Here is a 19,156-nt window from a genome sequence, read left to right on the forward strand (position 1 = left end):
TCAAAAGGTTTGATCATGCTCAACACATAATCCTAAACATGCTCATCTAGAACGCAACATGTAAAACATGCTCGCAGAATTCTAAAACATGCTTAAGAAAATGATAAACCTAGCATGCTTGTCTAAGCGCAGTCAATAAACACATATTAACAAGCAAAGACAAAGACAGCAGGTAAAGAGCATCAAAGGATTAACACCACGACATGCAAAGAACAGAATTAAAAGAATAAAGTTCTTCGTGACCCATTCGTGGAATCCCAACACTAAACTATTACATTTTGTAAACAAAAGTAAAACTCGGCCCGAACATCTCCATCAAGTCCATGTAGGGAATTAGGGTTTGGGCCCCCTAGGGTTTGAGATGCGCCACCTAGGGTTTGGGAACCCTAGGCGCCGCCGCCTCCTTGCCTCGACAGCAGCCGGGTCAGCACGGCAGCAGCAGCCCCGGCGCGAGCAGCAGCAGCTTGGCTCGGCTCGGCAGCCTCGGCAGTCCTCGCGCACAGGCAGCAGGTCAGCAACAGCGACCGCACAGCGCCTGACCGGGCGCGCAGCGCACGACGCGCACGCACGCAGCCCTCGGCGCGCGTAGCCCCTGCACACCGCCTCGTCCTGTCTCGCCCCGCCTCACCCAGCTTCGCCCCGCCTCGGCAGCAACACACGGCACGCACCAGGGACGACAACAGCGGCGGCCAAGCATCGTCCGACCGGGTGCGCAGCACACAGCGCGCGCAAGCGCGACCCTCGGCGTGCACAGCCCCCGCTTCGCCCTGGTCTGTCCCGTCTCTCACACGGCACCTGGTGAGTTTCAGCAGCCCTAGGCGCGCGCACAGAAGCGCACAGGCACGCGCGATAGCGCTGCCCGACGCGCCTGCGGCGCACGCCGCCTTCTAGCGCAAACTTACCTCCGTGGATCTTAACTCCAATCCGTCCTCCGTTATTCCGGTCTGATCGTCGTCGCCTTCGTCTCGTTTTCCACAATTATAGATTACAATTGAAAAACAAAACAATTGAAATTCTAATCTAACCATGGATTTTCTCGTGGCGAAAAACGATTACAATGTCAAAACGACGTACCCCACGAATCAACAGACCACGAAGAATAGCAGCAATAAAAACAACGCATATTATTAATCGTACATAAATTAATAATAGAGCCAAGAAAATAATCCTGGGCTCTGATACCAATTGAAGGAATATTAAACTGAATTAATACTCTAATTGCCCGATGATCGTTTCTTGGATTATTATTAATTTATCATACAACAATTAATCCCTAACATGCTCCTATGAATTTAAGTGCTGCACGTTGGAGTTCAGAAATACCTGAAGAATTCAGAAGAATTCGTCAAACTCGCAGCTGAACAGACCAGTCAGCTTCAAGCCTTCGTTTGTAGCCTCAAACGTCCTCAAATCGTATTTTGCCCAGAAATACGACTTCTTTGTCTTCGAGAGAGATTTCCGTGGCCGCCTGTTTCGCCTGAATCGGAGTTCTGTGGAGGAAGTTATGGCCGTTCTCCCGAAACTGCCAGAACTTGATTTCCTGCGAAAATCTGACTCCAGCTCAAATCTTCTGAACTGTATCCCGCTCAGCTTTCACCGTTGGATGGACAACGAACTATGAAAGTCCCAAGAGAGAAATAATGCTCCTCACGTTTCCTGCGCCCCACAGCTCTCCAAAAACCCTAATATTTTATCAGTGTATTTTCCTGAGAGCTGACAGCTGTATTTAAATAATTAAATACGTGTAAGGGGCGCAGATTAGGTGTAGGGAATGATTTCTACTCCTTCTAGGGCTAGGAGACTTTGGGCCAGTCCAGGGACCAGATACAAGGAATAAAGATGGGCCACAAATAAATTAATTATCCATGGTCAGCCCAAACCATAATTAATTTATAAATATTAGTTCATTCCACTAGAGAACCAATATTGACTTACCCCTTTATTGCCGGTGATGAGTCGGGGCTTGTATTTAGACTTATTAAATCCCCGTATTTAAAATATCCGACATCCACTAATTAATTACAGCTCTGACAGCTTAAATTAATTAATCTCTTTGTAATCCTTAAGCAGTACCACTCAAACCTTATTATTGCGTCTGAACTTAATCAACCTGCAGGGTTTAGCGCAATAAACCTTATTGAGCTCCTTAAGGGGATGTCATTATCCTATATCGGATACGGGTACTAATACAAATAATCAAATAACATATATTAACCGCTATCACCCAAGATACAGAGTACTCAAGTTACTATATAACTCTCACTCATAGTAAATCAAAGTGATACACGAATTAACATATATATCTGAAATCTTATTAGTATTAAGATTTTATTAAGTCACAGAGATCTTGATTCTTCACTTAAGTCAGATAGAAGAATACATCTCATTATGGTCCTATCAATACGTTATGACGTACCAGTATAGACAAGTAGTCAAGACAAACTACTTCCATCTATACCGCAGCCTAAACCAATAACTTGTCCTAGAGTTATTTCGGTTGTGATCATATTATATCTCTTAAGGTTATTCCAATTATATGGTCTTCTGTGATCTACAACACACCATATAATCTACTTATATAGAGATAGAGAACATACATATGCAATCATGAACACAATCAGATAGGAGATTAAAATAGTGAACTTAGGAAACATTGTATACAAGCATAAAACGTTCTTGCTTTCAGTATACAAATCCAACAATCTCCCACTTATACTAAAGCAAACTTTTAGTATACAATGCGTCTATTTACCAATCACCTAACACTTCTCCCACTTATACTTAAAGTTTCCTAAGTGGGTGGCATCAATCGCATTCCCATCTTTCAATGACCATTTGCGATAAGCCTTTTGTGAAAAGATGAGTAGGTTTCTCCAATATGTGAGAATTTATTCTATGGGCACAAAACCTCGATTTACGAATAATCGTATAACTTGGTACTTACTCTCCATGTGTTTGACCCCTTGTGGTTCTTAGATTCCTTAGAGGGCAGAGGGGGCTCCAGGCCAAACTGCGAGAACCCCAGAGGACCAACACCAGTCTGGCCCCTTAGTTGATTCACGAATTTCGTCAGGGAAGCGCAGAAGGAAGGCCAGTATACAGGGGCAGTGGGCGCCGGTTCAGAGCAGACCCCAAAGGCGAATTGGGGAAGGGCCTTCTCCAGGACCGGATACCACCACCCTGGCTTCTCCGGGGACTCGGCAGTGATGCCCAGCAACCTGTTCAAATCTTCATCCTTGATGTGATCCTTCAGAGCTCCCATGTCCAGGGCATCGGCTTGCTCCGCTGATGCTCCCAATAACTCCGTCGTCTTCACAGATATTTCTTTTATCACGTGGGCGAAGATTTGGGAGAAGCCCTCAAGATAGTCCGGAGTCCGCTGAAAGGCCGCCAAAGTACCCTCTAACATCATACCCAGGAATTGTTGGCCCTGGGGAGAGAGGAAGAACTCCAGGCGCTGGTCCCTGGCCCCCATCACATAGCCCCGATTCTGGGCACCCTCGCAAGCTGCCTTCCAGTTGCACCAGGATTCCCGGTGCTCCTCCAGATACCTCATCCGGAATCGGACGATATTATCTCATACCCCTCTTTCTTGGCCCTCTCCAGTTCAGAGGCCAGAGAGGCCTTCTCCACCTCAGCCTGGGCAAGTTTTGCCTTCAGCTCAGCCACATCTGCCTCGGCCTTGCTGTATTGCTCCACCATGCCCGCGACCTCTTCATCGCGACTTGCCGTCCGCTCCTTCTCTTTCTCCAGGTCCTTCTCCAGTGCATCGTAGTCATCGATGCACTGGATGGCCTCGCCCACACGGGACTCCAGCTGTAGAAAAACGAAGGGAAAAGTGTCAGAGCAGAGAAATCGAAAGGTTAGTAATAAAATCATTTAAACAAGGTAAAAATGCAGGGTACCTGAAGAGCCAATTGGCTGAGCTGGTTAGCCAATATCGCCCGTTTCGATTTTCCTGTGGTCTCCCTATCTTTAGGATGGATATGGGAAAGCAAAGTGCGGACGAAGTCTCGCCCCTTTAGGGACGAGATTGGCCTGGAGCCAGAAGCCCCTGATTCCCCTGCGGGCAGGGCCGGAACCTCACTCCCCTCAGCATCCACGGAGGCAGCCTCCGCTCCACCTGCTGACCCAACCTCTGGGTCTACGAGTCTGTCGGCCTTGCTAGGGCCCTTCTTGCGTCGTTTCTCTGCAAGGGCCTGCACGGCGGCCTTCCTCTTCTGTTGGACTTGACGGGAAGCGGGAGTCGGGATGTCCCGGACCAAGGCAGAGATGGGAACGTCGTCATCAACGTCCACCACAGGAATGGCGGACTCTCTGCCAGCTCCGCCTGATTATTCTCAGCTATCTCTTTACAAGGGAAGGGATCCTCTCTATTCATAATATTAAGGGAGCTTATTATCCCTAAGTCAAAATTGTTGGGTTTTCCCTGAGCGGGGGGCTTATAACTAGTCCGAGATTCATGCCACTGCAGTTCGTGGGCACCATACTGGCGCCAGGTGCCCCTATTAGTTTTTACAAAACAATAAAAGGACATAAAGCCCTTATCATGGGAATTGAGGGAATTAAGGAAGGAGGTGGGATAGGTCTTACGGGCAGCAAAACTATACAAGGGGTTGCCCTACCATCTAAGGGTTTAGGTCTGGAGGAATAGTTTGGTGGTGTCTTGGACACCGTGGGCTGTGCAAAGGATGTGGAAGGCAAACAGCCTCCGAAGAGCAGAAGGGGCCACCTGGAAGAAGGGAACGTGGAAATGGTTGCAAACATCCACTAGGAGAGCAGGGGGGGAAGCCTTAAACCAGCTTCTATTTGAGCTCAGAAGAGGGGGATTTTATTCATGTGTAGTTTGGTGAAAGGCTCGGAGGCCTTGGAATAAGGCTCGAAGGTTAAGCCCTCCGGACGTCTACATTTCTCAAACATCTGTTCCATCTCCGCAAAACCTAACCGGGAGGCAGGAATAGTTTTGGGAGTCCTGGGGGTAGGGGGAGGAGATTCAGAGGCAGCCGGAGAATCCCGGGGAGTGGCGGGCTCGACAGAAAGGGGAGCAACCGAGGGGTCCTGGGGAGGAGAAGAAGGCGGAGTAGCCTGAGGAGAGGGAGAGGGAGAAGGAGAAGGGGAGAAGGCAGGTTGGGCGCCGGAGGTAGAGGCCATGATCGGAAAAACTTAAAAATCTTAGGGTTTTCACGCTCAATCAGAGCACCAACAATTTCAAAAATACTCTACACTAAATACAAGTATCGGGGGAGGAGGGTATGCAATTTACCTAAGTCAAATACTCTTTAGGGTCGACGGAAAGGACTGGAGCGGAAAGGTCGCAAGGTAATCGCCGGAGCAGGAGGAAGATCGTCGGAAATCGAGAGGAAATTATGCGGAATAAAAATGGAGAAAATGAACAGTAAGGATTTGAACCGCCTAAGTATAACATACGCGGGCAATCACTAACTAGCGGGATGAGCGACACGTGGCAATGGTAAAATAATCGACGGTCAAGGATTTTTACGGGGAGGCGAAAGGACGCGAGGATTAAAAAATAACCTCGAAGTACGGAAAAGCATACTGTGAAGGGACGGGCATTTAATGTGGATGACGTCAACCACGCGGGCGAACACTCTGATTAGATTACTCTGATCCAGAGCGAACTAGTCAGACCAGAGGGGGGAGTAGCTGATGAGGAGTAATATATGCAAAGCAGTGGAATGACCTTTATCAGGGAAACGGACCTCGCCAGAGGAACGGATGCCGTCAGAGAAACGATCTTGGTCAGAGGAACGGGCCTTGTCAGAGGAACGGTCTTCATTAGAGAAATGGCCTCTGTCAGAGAAGTCACCCCCCCCCGCCAGAGGAATGGCTTTCGCCAGAGAAATCACCAAAAGAGCGGAGAAATCTCCTGACTAAGGGCAAATTTACTATTATATCCTCAACCACACGGGGTGCATGTTTTAGCAATGAATTTACTATTTTGCCCTTAGCTTGTAATCTATAAATAGTCATGCATACGCACTTTGTAAACTACGATATCTTCACTTGCAATACTATAGCAATCAGACTTTCGTGCTCTCAACTTTGTTTTTCTCTCTCTCTCTCGATTTTCCAAACAACACTAGGTATAATTTGTAATTCGACAACAAATCACCGATTAAATCTGTATACGTTCGATTATAATTCACCAACTACAAATCCCAATTCTTGGTGGCTGCATGCAAGAGCACTAGGGTTTGTTGGTTGTCAATTGGTTCTGAAATGATATAAACATGCTCTAATTATACTCTATGATGGTTAAATGTGTTGTCTGTGCTTTGTGTGTTCGTGTGCTTACGTTGTGATGTGTAGTTGGCTGTCATCTTAATTGTGGGGTGTGTAGTTGGCTGCCATCTTAATTGTGAGGTGTGTAGTTGGCTGCCATCTTCATGTTTGGTGGTTGTTCTTGCTATCTTGGTGTGCTGGCATTAATTGTGGGTTGTGTAGTTGGCTACCACCTTAATCTTGGGGTTGTGTAGTTGGCTGCCACCTTAATCTTGGGGTGTGTAGTTGGCTGCCACATTCATTAATGCACTATATCTTCATGTAGGCATTTACAAAAACTGCACAAAAACATGTGCCCTACTACAGATTCTAAACTGCACTATATCTTCATGTAGGCATTTACAAAAACTGCACAAAAACATGTTTCCTACTACAGATTCTAAACTGCACTATACCTTCATGTAGGCATTTACAAAAACTGCACAAAACCCTTCTAGATGATAGCTTTAATCAAGCAACATCATGGCATTGAAAAGTTCTTCAATGCCATCCATATTTGCTTCATTAATGCCTAATCTATCCATTAGCTCTTCTAGTCCTTCCTCTGCACCTTTCTCTTTCAAATACTTCATGCTTTGTGTGACAAGTTCATGGGGGACTTCCAAACTTGTTGGAAGCAAATCTTGTCTCATCAATGAACCTTTCTTCATATGTGGCAGCTTGTAACAGTTATTGCCTTTCACCTTCATGATCTCCAACATGCAATTCTATAAGCTTAAGAAAACACAATTTAAAGACATTGGATCTAGGTCTTCATAAGCTTTATGCACTGCATTTACTAAATCATCAACATCACTGCATGCAATTTCAGTTTGTAGGCTTTGAATGGCCCTAAAAAACCCAAGGTCATTGATATTGGTATCGGGTGAGTTTGGAGGTTGATTCACAATGTTGATATTGAAACCATCACGTGTGGCAGCCTCTCTAAACTCCAAGTCATCATTGCAAATATGTGGTCTTGCATTATCTTGTTGAATAAACACATCTTTGCTTGCAAAAGAAGGCCACTTGGTTATGATGGCAGGCACAATATGTGTTGTAAAAAAGTAAGCATGCAAATGGTCAGGTCTTATAACTTTTCAATCTGCCATATAAATGATGCATATAGGCATTACCTTGTTGATGAAAAAGTCTCTCATAATTGGTTTGCTCACACTTTCTATGGGCTTTTGCTCTAGAGTTCCAGCCACCCTGTTCTTACTTGATCTTTTTGCTGCCACCATCTCTGTAAATGGGAATATGCCTATATTCCCATCAAATAAAATGCTCCCATCTTCAGCAAACAGTGGCCGGCACACTACAGATATGAACATCACCTTTTTTATGAAGTTCTTGTTCTTGCATGTTCTATGTGGTTCAGCCTCTGTTGGTGTTAAATAGAACCTGTGAGAACTCTTGGTTAAGTAAAACCATTTCTCATCTACGTGTACAATGTTTTGCATGCTCTTGAACCTCAAGTTATGTGACAGCCTGCCAATCTCTATTGCATCTAAGCAAAACCTCAACCTTAACAGCTTATTTTGGGCTGTAAGGTCAGGTCTTAGTGCACTCGTGTGAGCTTTGATCAGACCTTGATCTATCCACCGACCTACGGTGCTCTTGCTGCAATTTATGCCAATAGCTAGGGATGGCAATGGATCTTGGACCCGATCCAGATCCGTGGATCCAGATCCATTTTTACGGATCTGGATCTCATTTTTTTGGACCCGCGGATCTGGATCTGGATCTGGATCTCATTTTTTAAAACGGATCTGGATCTGGATCTTGAAATTTGAGATTCGGATCCGACCCAAATCCGACCCGTGGATCCGTTTTATATAATTATATTATTTATTTTGTATATTTATTTTATTAATAATATTAGATATATTAAAAATTAAAAATAACAGACAAATTAGAATTACTTTGCAAAGAATTTGTATTGCATGAATGTATTTTGTGCAATATTTTTCATGATGGAAATTAGATATTGATTTTATGATTTTTTTTAATTTAATTTAAAAACAGTAGATCCATGGATCTGGACTCGCGGACCCGCGGATCTAACGGATCTGGATCTGGATCCAAAATTTTCAGATCCACGGATCTGGATCTGATAAACAAAAATGGATCTGGATCTGGTATTGATGAGATCCGGTCCAGATCCGGCCCGTTGCCATCCTTACCACTAGCTAGTCTCCTTATGGTGGACCTCTTTGTTAAATCTAAACTTGCAATTAGTTCTAGGTCTATTTCAACTCTTTTTCTCCTTGGTCTTGCTATCTTCTTACTTGATGAGTTTATGGCATGCCCTTGATTTTGTTGTTGTTTTGCCTCAGCCCAAATGCGCGAAACAGTCCGCCGGCTGACGTGGAATTTTTCCTCCATAGCTTTCATCTTCCCTCTTGGTGGCTTTCCATTTTTGCTTTCAAGAAGAAGGAATTGAAGCATAGAAGACCTCTCCTCTGTTGTTAAATCTTTTCTTCTCATCCTCTTTTCTTGGATTTTCTTCTGGTCACTTGATCATGTAAAAATGGTGAGCAAACAATAGCTTTGTTTATATAGCTGTAGATGGACGTACATTGTGGTGTTTTCAAATTTTATGGAATGAAATGATTAAGTTTGGACCCCAAATTCTGCCGCCTTTTTTTTCCCTCTGTACAGCCGTGTTTTCCTTTAATTAATTGTAGTGTTTAAAAGTAGATCTAATAAAGATAAAATCACATAAAATAACATTAAATAAAGCACTAATTTGTGGTCCCTACTACTTTTACATTTAATTTAACTCTCCTTAATACTCGTGCCTAGCGATGTCAATGGACGGGTTTTACCTGGACCAGAACCATTAAAATTGTTACGGTTCCGAAACCAGAACCGATCCATTGCTTATTAGATCCACACCGGACCGGACCATTAAGTGATAAATAAAATGGTTTTGGGTAGGTTAATTACCCATGAATCTTATCAGACCCATATACCCAATAATATCCATTACCAAACTTAAAAAAGCCCAAAAAAGATCAAAAAAGCCCATGGTCTCAAACTCTCAAATCTCAATTCTCGTCTGAATTTGAAAATTGGATCTGCACGCAGCGTCGCAGCCGCTTCACGCACACCTCAATTCCTCCGCCGCCGCTGCTCGCCTCCGCCGCCAATTGGTGTCGCCTCGCTGCTGATTGTTGTCGCGCTCTCTGGAATTCGCTGCTCTCCGCCGCACGCCGCCGCGCCGGGAGTTCCTACGCTCTCCGCCGCACGCCGCCGCCGCGCCGCGAAGCTGCTCCTGCACTCCTCAAGGTAAACCCTCCAGCACCGCTAAGCTGTCCTTCCTTAAACAAAAAGCTCACCTACTCTGAATTAATTTAATTCTGGATATTTAGAAGCTTCTGCCAAAATGCCCCAAATTGAATTTTCATAAAGGAAGCAGATAAGGAGCTAATTGAAGTTTTACCCAATAATTTACTCAAAAAATGCATTCCCAAATCCAGTTTGTGTTGCTTTGGTTAGCTTATTTGGTTGAATGCTGAAAACTGCTTTGTTGATGAGAAGTATGCTGATTTGAGCGTGGATGAATTCTCAAAATGTACCAGTTGCAGTCGCAGCTACTTCCCTTCACCATCTCCAACTTTGTCTTCCTCTGTTTCTCAAGGGAGAGAACTTGATTCTTGAACTCTATGAAAGACTAAACCAATCCTTTAATATCAAATCCATTTTGTTTTGTTCTGTTTTATTTTCTTGAAGAGTTGGGAGCTTCTTGTTTTGTCTGCATCCATTTTTTTGCAATAGTTTGGAGTTCTGAGAAATTATTTCCCTTTCTCTTTGAGAAAATGTTGTCTGCTTCATTGAGTAATCAGCAGATGACTCTGCCTTGTAGCAGGTGATTTCATCCTTCATTTCTTGTCATGATTTCCATTATTGTGTGTGTGTCTGTGAAGTATGATCAGAATATGCCAAATTGCCAATAGAGGAGGATGACTATATTCATCTGCTAGTCTGCTACAGTTGTAGATTGGCTACTGAGTTTGAGAAAATTTTGTTGCCTTTTTTACTATCTTCTGCTGCTGCATGTATTTCACATACATTCCATTTTCAAGAATCAAGGATAATGCTACTAATTTTTTAGTGGGGGTGTGGAGAAAACTTTTTTAAAAAATAAAAAATAATTTTTTAGAGGGAGGGAGGGGTGGGTGGGGTTGAGGTTGAGGGGGTGGGGAGAAAAATTTAACAAAAAATAAAAAATAATTTTTTTTTTTTTTGGGGGGGGGGGGGTCGTGGGGTGGGGTGGGGGGTGAGGGGTTGGGTGGTCTATTTTTATATTTGTTGGAGTTGAAGTTACAACGTAAAAGATAGTTCTAAGGAAAGAAAAAGGATGCTGGTTTGATCTATTGTACTATAGTTTCTCTTTGTGTTATTATTGTAGTACTCTGAATGGAAGATTTTATTATTTAAGTTGTTTTTGAAATTATGAAAGAGACACAAAGGCATATTGTTTTGATCATGTTTCTGCAATGTCCTTAAGATTGGATGTACGCCTTATTGATTGCTCATGTTTTATGAATGGGAACAATTTGAATTGTTTTTTGGTCCTAATCTAATTTTCTTTTCTTTTTTTGTCCTTTTTTGTGGTGTGATTGGCAATTCAAGGTGGTATAATAATGCTTTCATTTGGTGACATTACTTTATGGGCCTCACTGATGCACTGAGCTTATTGTTTGCGGCTGCTGTTTGGTTCGCTAGTTACGCTTTGGTTGCAGTTCTTGGAGTCTTCCAAGCCTTTGATTTTCTCCGTATCTCCATTTCCACCTAACAGAGAACGCCCTGCAAGATACATAGCAGAAAAACAAATAGGAAAGTATCATGGGTTTCGCACAACTAGTCATTGGACCTGCTGGCAGTGGAAAGGTTATTAACAAATATTGTACAGTATCTTATATGTTCACCATATTTGAGTATTTGGCATATATATTCGTCAGATGGTGGTGGCAATTTAGATTCATTCTTTGTACGATTTCTTGTTACTATGATGAGTGATACTCACTACTAAGATGCACTCTACCTGGTTGTTGCAGTCTACCTACTGTTCTAGCTTGTACCAACATTGTGAAACTATTGGCCGATCAATCAATATTGTAAACTTAGATCCTGCTGCTGAGAATTTCAACTATCCTGTAGCAATGGGTGAGTTCCTGCAAATTTTTGGTTTATTTATTGTTGTTATTGAGACATGTTCCAATTTGCATGACCTTAATCTGGACACTTGTTTTCAGATATTAGGGAACTCATTTCTCTGGAGGATGTCATGGAGGAGCTTGGATTGGGGCCAAATGGTGGCCTTATCTACTGCATGGAGTATCCTTCACAATATATGATTCCATTCTATATATTGTTAATTAATGATTTAGTGCTGTCTCAGTTTAGTTGTGTCTTTTACCAGAGTGAAACTGTGATTATGAGTTTGATGGTACGTCAGTCTTTCTTTATGCTGTATTAGACTTTGTACAGCCTTAACAACCACATGCACCTGGAAGAAAATCTGGATGAGTGGCTGACAGAAGAGTTGGATAATTATTTGGACGATGATTATTTAGTTTTTGACTGCCCAGGTATCGCGACTGTTTTCTGATATCTTTCCTGTATGTTCAAGAACATAAATTACGCTGTTAATTGTCATGAGTATCCTATGATATCATATGACATTATAGCCACCATTCCGTCACTCTCTCTTCGTGTTAAATGCGTCGCCAATCAGTGTAATTGCTGAGATTTTTTTGTTGCTCATCCAAGATAAGGCATGAACTCCGAGTCCCTTGTCATAAAGTGTCTTTCTCTGCAGAGCTTTCCTTAGTGTTTACTTCTAAAATATTGATGATCTGCTCTAGATACCTTTTTCCTTGGTGTTCATTCTTGTATATCTTCTCACATGATAAACTTTAGTTGGATTGCACTTCCCTTCCAAATTAGTGATGACTTTGATGACATACATGGTTGTCACCCATTGCAGGGCCTTATCATTTAAATCTTCAGTTTTTTGCACAGTTGAATTGTCTTTATTCTCTACCCCCCCTGAAGAGGCACAAAAACTTTATTATCCAACTGATATCTAAATTTTTTACTCTGACAATCACCAACCATGTGCATTTTATTTATCTTCTGGAGCTGAGATTCTGATGCCTCAATTTCTTTTATCATTTAGGCCAGATAGAACTCTTCTCCCATGTACCTGTGCTTAAGAACTTTGTGGAGCATTTAAAGCGTAAAAACTTCAATGTCTGTGTTGTGTACTTACTTGATTCACAGGTACTTGCACATGTATTTTATTTGCATGTCTTTTCCATTTCATCTGTATTTTCACTGAAATTCTATCTTGTATTTTGTATTAGTTTATAACAGATGTCACCAAGTTCATAAGTGGTTGTATGGCTTCACTTTCTGCCATGGTTCAACTGGAGCTGCCTCATGTTAATATTCTCTCCAAAATGGACCTTGTGAGAAACAAGAGGGACATTGAGAAGTCAGTGCTGCATACTTTAAATAAATCTGTTTTGTCTTCCTGACTGGGGGGCTTGTTCTGCCATTTATCTTGGGTTAATATATTTTTGATCTGACACCACTTGTTTTGCTCTCTTAGTTACTTAAATCCAGAACCTCAGACACTATTGGCTGAGTTGAATCAGCGCATGGCTCCACAGTTTGGGAAACTTAATAAGAGTTTGATTGAACTGGTATGTTTAGATATTATGATTTTATTCACAGTAAAGAAATTGTATGTATGATGCCAAGCTTGCTTCTCAGAATAGAAGTGTTACTATACTATATGGAACCTATCTATGGGAGGAGAATGCTTCTGGTTTCTACTTGATGCATCTTCTTAATGATATGTATCGGTTTGTCTTAGCATCAAAAGAGAAAGAAGAAAAGAAAGAATCTAAACAATCTAAACTGCCACAGTAACTTCTGATTTCCTATGGGTGTTAAATTCATCTTCTGTTGAACGGCATTTCTAACATTCCCTAAGAATCGGTTGTATATAATATCTGTCATTTTACCTGTTTATAAAGTGATGCAGATGCCCCTAAGTAAGTATTTGCCGTTGTTTTTACTTTTTAGCCATTTGCATGGACGTTTTTAAGTGATTCAAAAATCTTTGGCCTCAGGTGGACCAGTACAGCATGGTGAGCTTTTTTCCTCTTGATCTGAGAAAAGAGAGCAGGTATAACATCTCATTATGCATCTTGGGGCACAATTACTTAGTAAGGTGTTGCAAAACATTTTCTACTTTTCTTTATGGTTTCACTTTAATCTCTTGTGTCTAAGTAGAATTCTGACGATGGTCTGCATTGTTCTGTAGTTTAGCTTATGAAATGAATAATATTATCTTATAAAAGCAAATTTCTTTGAGATGTAGTTATAGAACTAATAGTACATTTGGTTAATGCAGCATTCAGTACATTCTGTCGCAAATTGACATGTCTATTCAGTATGGGGAAGATGCAGATGTGAAGATTAAGGATTTTGACCCAGAAGATGACGACTGAATGAGATTTTTGAACTCGTCAAAAAGCAATGCAATTGCCAGGGTTTGCATTCGTTTTGTCAATCGTAGACTCTAATGGTTGTAATCTTGATAACACCTGAATGCAAGAAAACAAACTGCATTTTTGACTTGGTATTGGATAATGGTGGTCATGGTGCATGTGGAGTATTTGATATAACTTTCTTTATGAAGTAATTGTTTCTTTTGGACATAAAAGGATGGAAGTGCAGGCTTTGTGTCGTCAGATTTCCATGCTTCTCTTGATCTCTAGCCAAACCCACCAGTGAAAATTTGCCATAGTTGCTGACTAAAACCACTTCATTTGGTAAAAAGAAAGAGATTAAACAAGAAAAATGTTCGTTTTTGTGCCACGGGATAATTACTCATTTCTTAATATATAAGGTTAATTGTCTATAAATTCATGAACTTTGGTCATTTTTTGTTTTTTTTCCACAATTTTTAAACTTTTGATTTAAAACCATCAATTATCAATTTTTTTCCAATTTTTTAAGCGCATTTCTGGGAAATATCGAACACACGTGGAGGCCGAATTTTGTCGACATGGATACGCAAAAAATTACTAAAACGATGTAGTCGTATTTCCAATAGAAACGAAGTCATTTCTTGTGCATGTTTTTTGAAATAAAATTAGGGTTCATCTCCTCAAATCCTCCATTACCAAATCCTACTCTAATCTGTCGTCTCTTGCATGAGATTGAACAAAACATATGGGCATTTAGGTAAATTGAAGATTTCACGGGTGCTAATGGGACGTAATTCATCAATGAAGAGCTTGACCAAAATAATCGGCTGGGACACAAATTCGCAAAAGATGATATTCTAAGTGTTCATTACCTGTCTTGGACCACCTAATACAAATGGAACATATTTCACCGTGAATGATTCGCGCAAATCTTCTTTCCTTTGTGATTTCACCGTTTGATTCACCCCTTCATCTTGCGCGGGTTAAATTTAGAAGACAGTTGAAACACATCATCTCACCTTATGTGACACAAATTTAGATATTAAGAGATTTGCGCTATGTCAAATAATTCTAGTGTTGATTTTTGCCGAGAATGTGCTTCATGGGAAAATTGAAAAAAATAAATAGTTGATTTGACATCGGAAGTTCAAAGATTATGGTAAAAAACTGAAAATGACCAAAGTTAATAAATTTAGAGGCAATTAAGAGATAAACAAGTAATATAGGGCTTTTCTCCCCCCTATCAAACAGGGCCTAAATTCTACATCAAATTACTCACGCCACGGACAGAGAATCTGATTTTGAGTCCGCCTAAAAGTTATAAACATCAAGTAAAATATTAAATACCCAATCTTAAGTGCAGCACGTCGATGGCTTCATCATCATTTCTGCAAACCTAATATACACAAGACTAATTACAGAATTCTGGTGAAGATAATTGGTAACAAAGAAATTGACGTTAAGATGGTAGTTCAAGAACAAAAACAATAGAAATAATAAGCGCAAGAGCAAAATCATAATACCCAGAAGGAAGTATAAGAACCCATATTAGGACAAAGTTCAAACTCATCACATCTAGAAAAGATAATTAAAAGTCTAGACAAGAGTGCATCAATACTGGTAATGAATTCTTGTCGAGAAAAACAACAATAAATTGAAGCATCCATCGGATTACCGCAACAAAGCAAAATTTTGACAAGATAATACACCCTACTGTCTATCAATGACGGTTCACTCATCATCTTCCTCCTCCTCATCATCATCATCATTACCAGCAGCAGCATTCAGAGCATTTAACCTCTCGATCAACTTGTTCTTCCTCTCCTCATAAGTTAACTTCTTAAGGTTGTACCTGTACAACAAGTGATAAAGACAATTACAGTTGGCCCTGCAGTTTAGTATGATCCAAAATCCTGCACAGCAGTTTAGTATGCACCATATAGAGTTGGAAAGAATCAGATTGATTTTTTCCCATTAAAAAGTTTCTAGGGGCCGAAACTAATTTAGTTATCTCCCAGACAAAGGGTTTGCTGACTATAATAGCATAAAAGATAGTATTACCTCTTGTGCTCTGTTGGCTGCTTCTTTTCAGATTTCTTAGGTGTTGGGTCAGCACGAATTGCTGCATGAACCTTCTTGTACACCTCTTCAATGTTATCTGCCTCAATACCCCTCTTAATGTACTCACTAAAGTGAGACTGGTACTTCTCAGGTTCATCTTCAATCAGAGTCTGCAGATATCCAATAGTTTAATTAATTTGATCAAAGGAAAAGGGAGAAAAACCTCAGTATATTAAAAAACAAGGAAAAAGGACACACCCGCATGTAGGAAGCAACATGCCCCCCATAAATGTACTTGCGGTGCACTTCGGCATCGAGCTGCTTGCTGTCCTTGCTAAATCCAGCAAATCTCTTATCACTGTGCGGGATGTCAAGTCCACCATCCAGAGCACCCTATAACACAACCAATTAAACTGTTTAAGCTCAAGAACCGGACAATACAACACTTACACCTCATTCTTAAGAAAACTAGTATGACAGACGCAATCTCATGCAACAGAAAAGATTGCCCGAGTATCAAATACACAATTGTCAGAAAGAATATAGATCAAGATCAATACCTTGAGGGCACCAAAAACACGATTTCCAGTAGTAGTTTTGATGAGGCCAACATCCAAAAGGGCACGGAACGGCCTTCTGCTTTCAGCAGGCTCAACAGAATAGTCCTCTCCTGTTGCCTGAAAGGACAACATTACAGTACAACTCAGTAACACGTAATCAAAAAGGAATTCCCTGCACCAGCAAACACATGCAAACAAACAGACAAGATCAATAAAAAAGGTTACCTCCACATTTCCTTCGTACTCCTCATCCAATTCAAGTGTCTTCAGGACACGACGACTCAAAAGAAGTCCAGTGCAGTAAGCTATAACAAACCAACTTTTTAGAGAATTCTTATTACTAAGAGACAAAAGATTTTTCTAGGTCATACTAACCCGCAGCATAGTTGGTTAGCCCAACTTCTAGGCCATAATGAGGCAGCTCATGCGCATACGCAGCAGCAAGGACGTGATCACCAGCGATGCTAGATGACAAAATTTGGCAAATTATATCCTTATTGGTCTAATAAGGATGTTAAGGCCAACACTACATCACACATGGTCGATCACAAACACAATCACAATACAATATCATGAACATATTACCAATAGCAACAATCTCAATCAATTGTGGGGGCTAAGAAAGCATGAGAAAACAAAGATTATAAGTACTAGATACCAATCTTAGAGAGGGACAAATTAAACACTACAGACATCAGGATACAAATCGCACAACATAGCGAAACTTTGGCGTGTTGTACTTGTTCTTATCCTGATTGATCATGCGAATCCTTGCCCGATAGTCAGTCTTTCCCTCTACATTGAGAAACGTCATGAAAAAATAAATCAAAAGGAATAAAGAACCCTAAAATCAGTTGAAATAAACAAATAATTGATTACTTACCTCTTCTTCTCTTGTACTTAACTTGGAAACGCTTGAAGTAAGCTTTCGATTTTTGGGCTTTGACAAAAACCTACAAGTAGCAAATACAATAACATAAATTAAACATTGACAGGCATCCAATTTCAGACATATCCAACTCTATGAATAAACGTAAAAACATAGTTACATTTTACCCACTGCCAGTAAACTCTAGATTAAGGCTTCAAATAACATGGAAATACCTCAAACCTCAGAATGCTAACAAAAATGTCGTGCTAGTTTTTAATTCACTAAAATACAATACAATTTACGAGTGAGACATTTTAATCATTGCAAAGCGAAACATCTTAACAAGCGGCAGCAGTTATAAAGAAAATAAAAACTCCAAGTACAATGTCCCAGACGAACCGGCCCTAAAACGAGTAAATGCCTAAAATAATTGTGTAAATGATACCGGTTTCCAACACCATCAATGAGTCAACCAGCATAGTTCCAATCCAGATCAAGAGCTACTCAGATCAAATCTTAAAAAATTGCAAGCAACTTCATTGTAAGCAAAACTGCATGTCAACAACTAAACAATAGACTCCTACGAAATCTTCACCTAAAATAAACAAACGCCTCGATAACAATGAGTGTGTTCCATAGTCGAAAAAGTTAAGAAATGGTCTGAAAAGCTTAGGCCACACCGATAAAGATAACCATCTATATGAAAAACAATTAAACGGAGATACAGCTGATTAATTGAGCTCATCGCAAATCTTACCATTTTTCACCAAATTCCGGTGCGCTCCGCAGGAGGAGTCCGACGGGGTGGGGTAGACAAGAAAGAGGGGAGAGGGGAGGCAAGAATTACACAGACGCAGAAAAAGAATGGTAAAATAGGGCAAAACCCTAAAGCTAAAATGGGCTCTGCAAAATGGGCTGCGATCCAATTTTAATTGCTCTATCTGAGCTTTTATATTATTTGGGCTTCTTATATCATTGCAATAGTTTTTCAATTTGGGCTATTGATATTTATGGTCTCTTACACAATAATAATATTTGAATATTTTTCTGAAAAAATTCTAGAGATTTCAATAAATTTTGCCAATTTCTTCCGTATAAAAGAAATATCGGTCCATATTGCATTGTCTCCTTCTCCCAAGTGAAAAGAAGGCAAAAAAAACATCATAGATACTTATACTTGTTTCATTATATTCTTTTACAATTTTTTTCCTTTCTATTCAAAACTCGAAAATTTTAGATTGAGATTGTTGGAGTGAATGGTCGAAGGGAAGGGAGAAGGTTCTTACGGTCAATCAATTTCTTTGGGCGCCATTACACTAAGAAGGAGAAATCAAGTGAGTAGAGCAGAATAGATACCTACTGTTGAAGGGAAGTTAACCGGCAAACTTGGAACGACGGGGAAGGAGGTCGAAAAATGCGCAAGCAGCAAGGATGTATTTATTGTGTTTTTACTGAAGAGGAGAAGAAGGGAAGAAAATGGTGAGAAATTCAAAAAAAGAATAAACAAAGTCTTTAAAGAAAATCGTGGCAAAATGGACGATTATGATGACTTGAGCATCGAGTATGATTAGGGCGAATACAGAGATAAGCGCGTAAGGAATGTGAAAGGTTAAAATTTGCGCACACGTGACTGGACACATGCGAAGTGGAGAATGTGGTTTGATTGTCACATTCTTTTGAAGCAGGGTCGTTGTTATGAAAATTGAAATATGTTCGGATCAAGGTTGCCCTTGAGAAATTAGCGTTGTGATTTAAGAATTATCCTTCATAAGAGGTGTTCAGTAATTTGGACACGATGAGTGTACTAATCAAGCAGACTGCATTATTTTTTAGAAGCAATAGCGTTATTACACCGAATTTAGCCCTGC

At 40.8% G+C, this 19,156-nt stretch overlaps 3 protein-coding genes across 3 annotated transcripts; 1 reads left to right on the forward strand and 2 right to left on the reverse strand.

The window, feature by feature from the left end:
- Positions 1–3,552: 3,552 nt before the first annotated feature.
- On the reverse strand, positions 3,553–5,151 carry LOC131013931 (uncharacterized). The gene is made up of 3 exons (XM_057941895.1): positions 4,908–5,151; positions 3,906–4,330; positions 3,553–3,816 (listed from the first exon to the last, which is right to left on the reverse strand). Exons 1-3 carry the CDS (start codon positions 5,149–5,151, stop codon positions 3,553–3,555), a joined length of 933 nt encoding a protein of 310 aa, XP_057797878.1.
- Positions 5,152–9,055: 3,904 nt separating this feature from the next.
- LOC131006491 (GPN-loop GTPase 3) lies at positions 9,056–14,008 on the forward strand. The gene is made up of 10 exons (XM_057933642.1): positions 9,056–9,576; positions 10,924–11,181; positions 11,349–11,457; positions 11,547–11,628; positions 11,797–11,882; positions 12,473–12,576; positions 12,660–12,790; positions 12,908–13,001; positions 13,434–13,489; positions 13,718–14,008. The coding sequence occupies exons 2-10, from the start codon at positions 11,137–11,139 to the stop codon at positions 13,812–13,814; spliced, it is 804 nt and encodes a 267-aa protein (XP_057789625.1). The 5' UTR covers positions 9,056–9,576; positions 10,924–11,136; the 3' UTR covers positions 13,815–14,008.
- A 1,322-nt stretch (positions 14,009–15,330) lies between these two features.
- On the reverse strand, positions 15,331–18,778 carry LOC131006492 (60S ribosomal protein L5-like). Its single transcript, XM_057933643.1, has 9 exons — positions 18,046–18,778; positions 17,301–17,370; positions 17,121–17,212; positions 16,793–16,919; positions 16,643–16,722; positions 16,418–16,534; positions 16,116–16,250; positions 15,858–16,027; positions 15,331–15,648 (listed from the first exon to the last, which is right to left on the reverse strand). Exons 1-9 carry the CDS (start codon positions 18,046–18,048, stop codon positions 15,528–15,530), a joined length of 915 nt encoding a protein of 304 aa, XP_057789626.1. The 5' UTR covers positions 18,049–18,778; the 3' UTR covers positions 15,331–15,527.
- Positions 18,779–19,156: the final 378 nt, after the last annotated feature.

Source organism: Salvia miltiorrhiza, chromosome 1, assembly GCF_028751815.1.
Source record: "Salvia miltiorrhiza cultivar Shanhuang (shh) chromosome 1, IMPLAD_Smil_shh, whole genome shotgun sequence".
In the NCBI taxonomy this organism is placed as follows: domain Eukaryota; kingdom Viridiplantae; phylum Streptophyta; class Magnoliopsida; order Lamiales; family Lamiaceae; genus Salvia; species Salvia miltiorrhiza.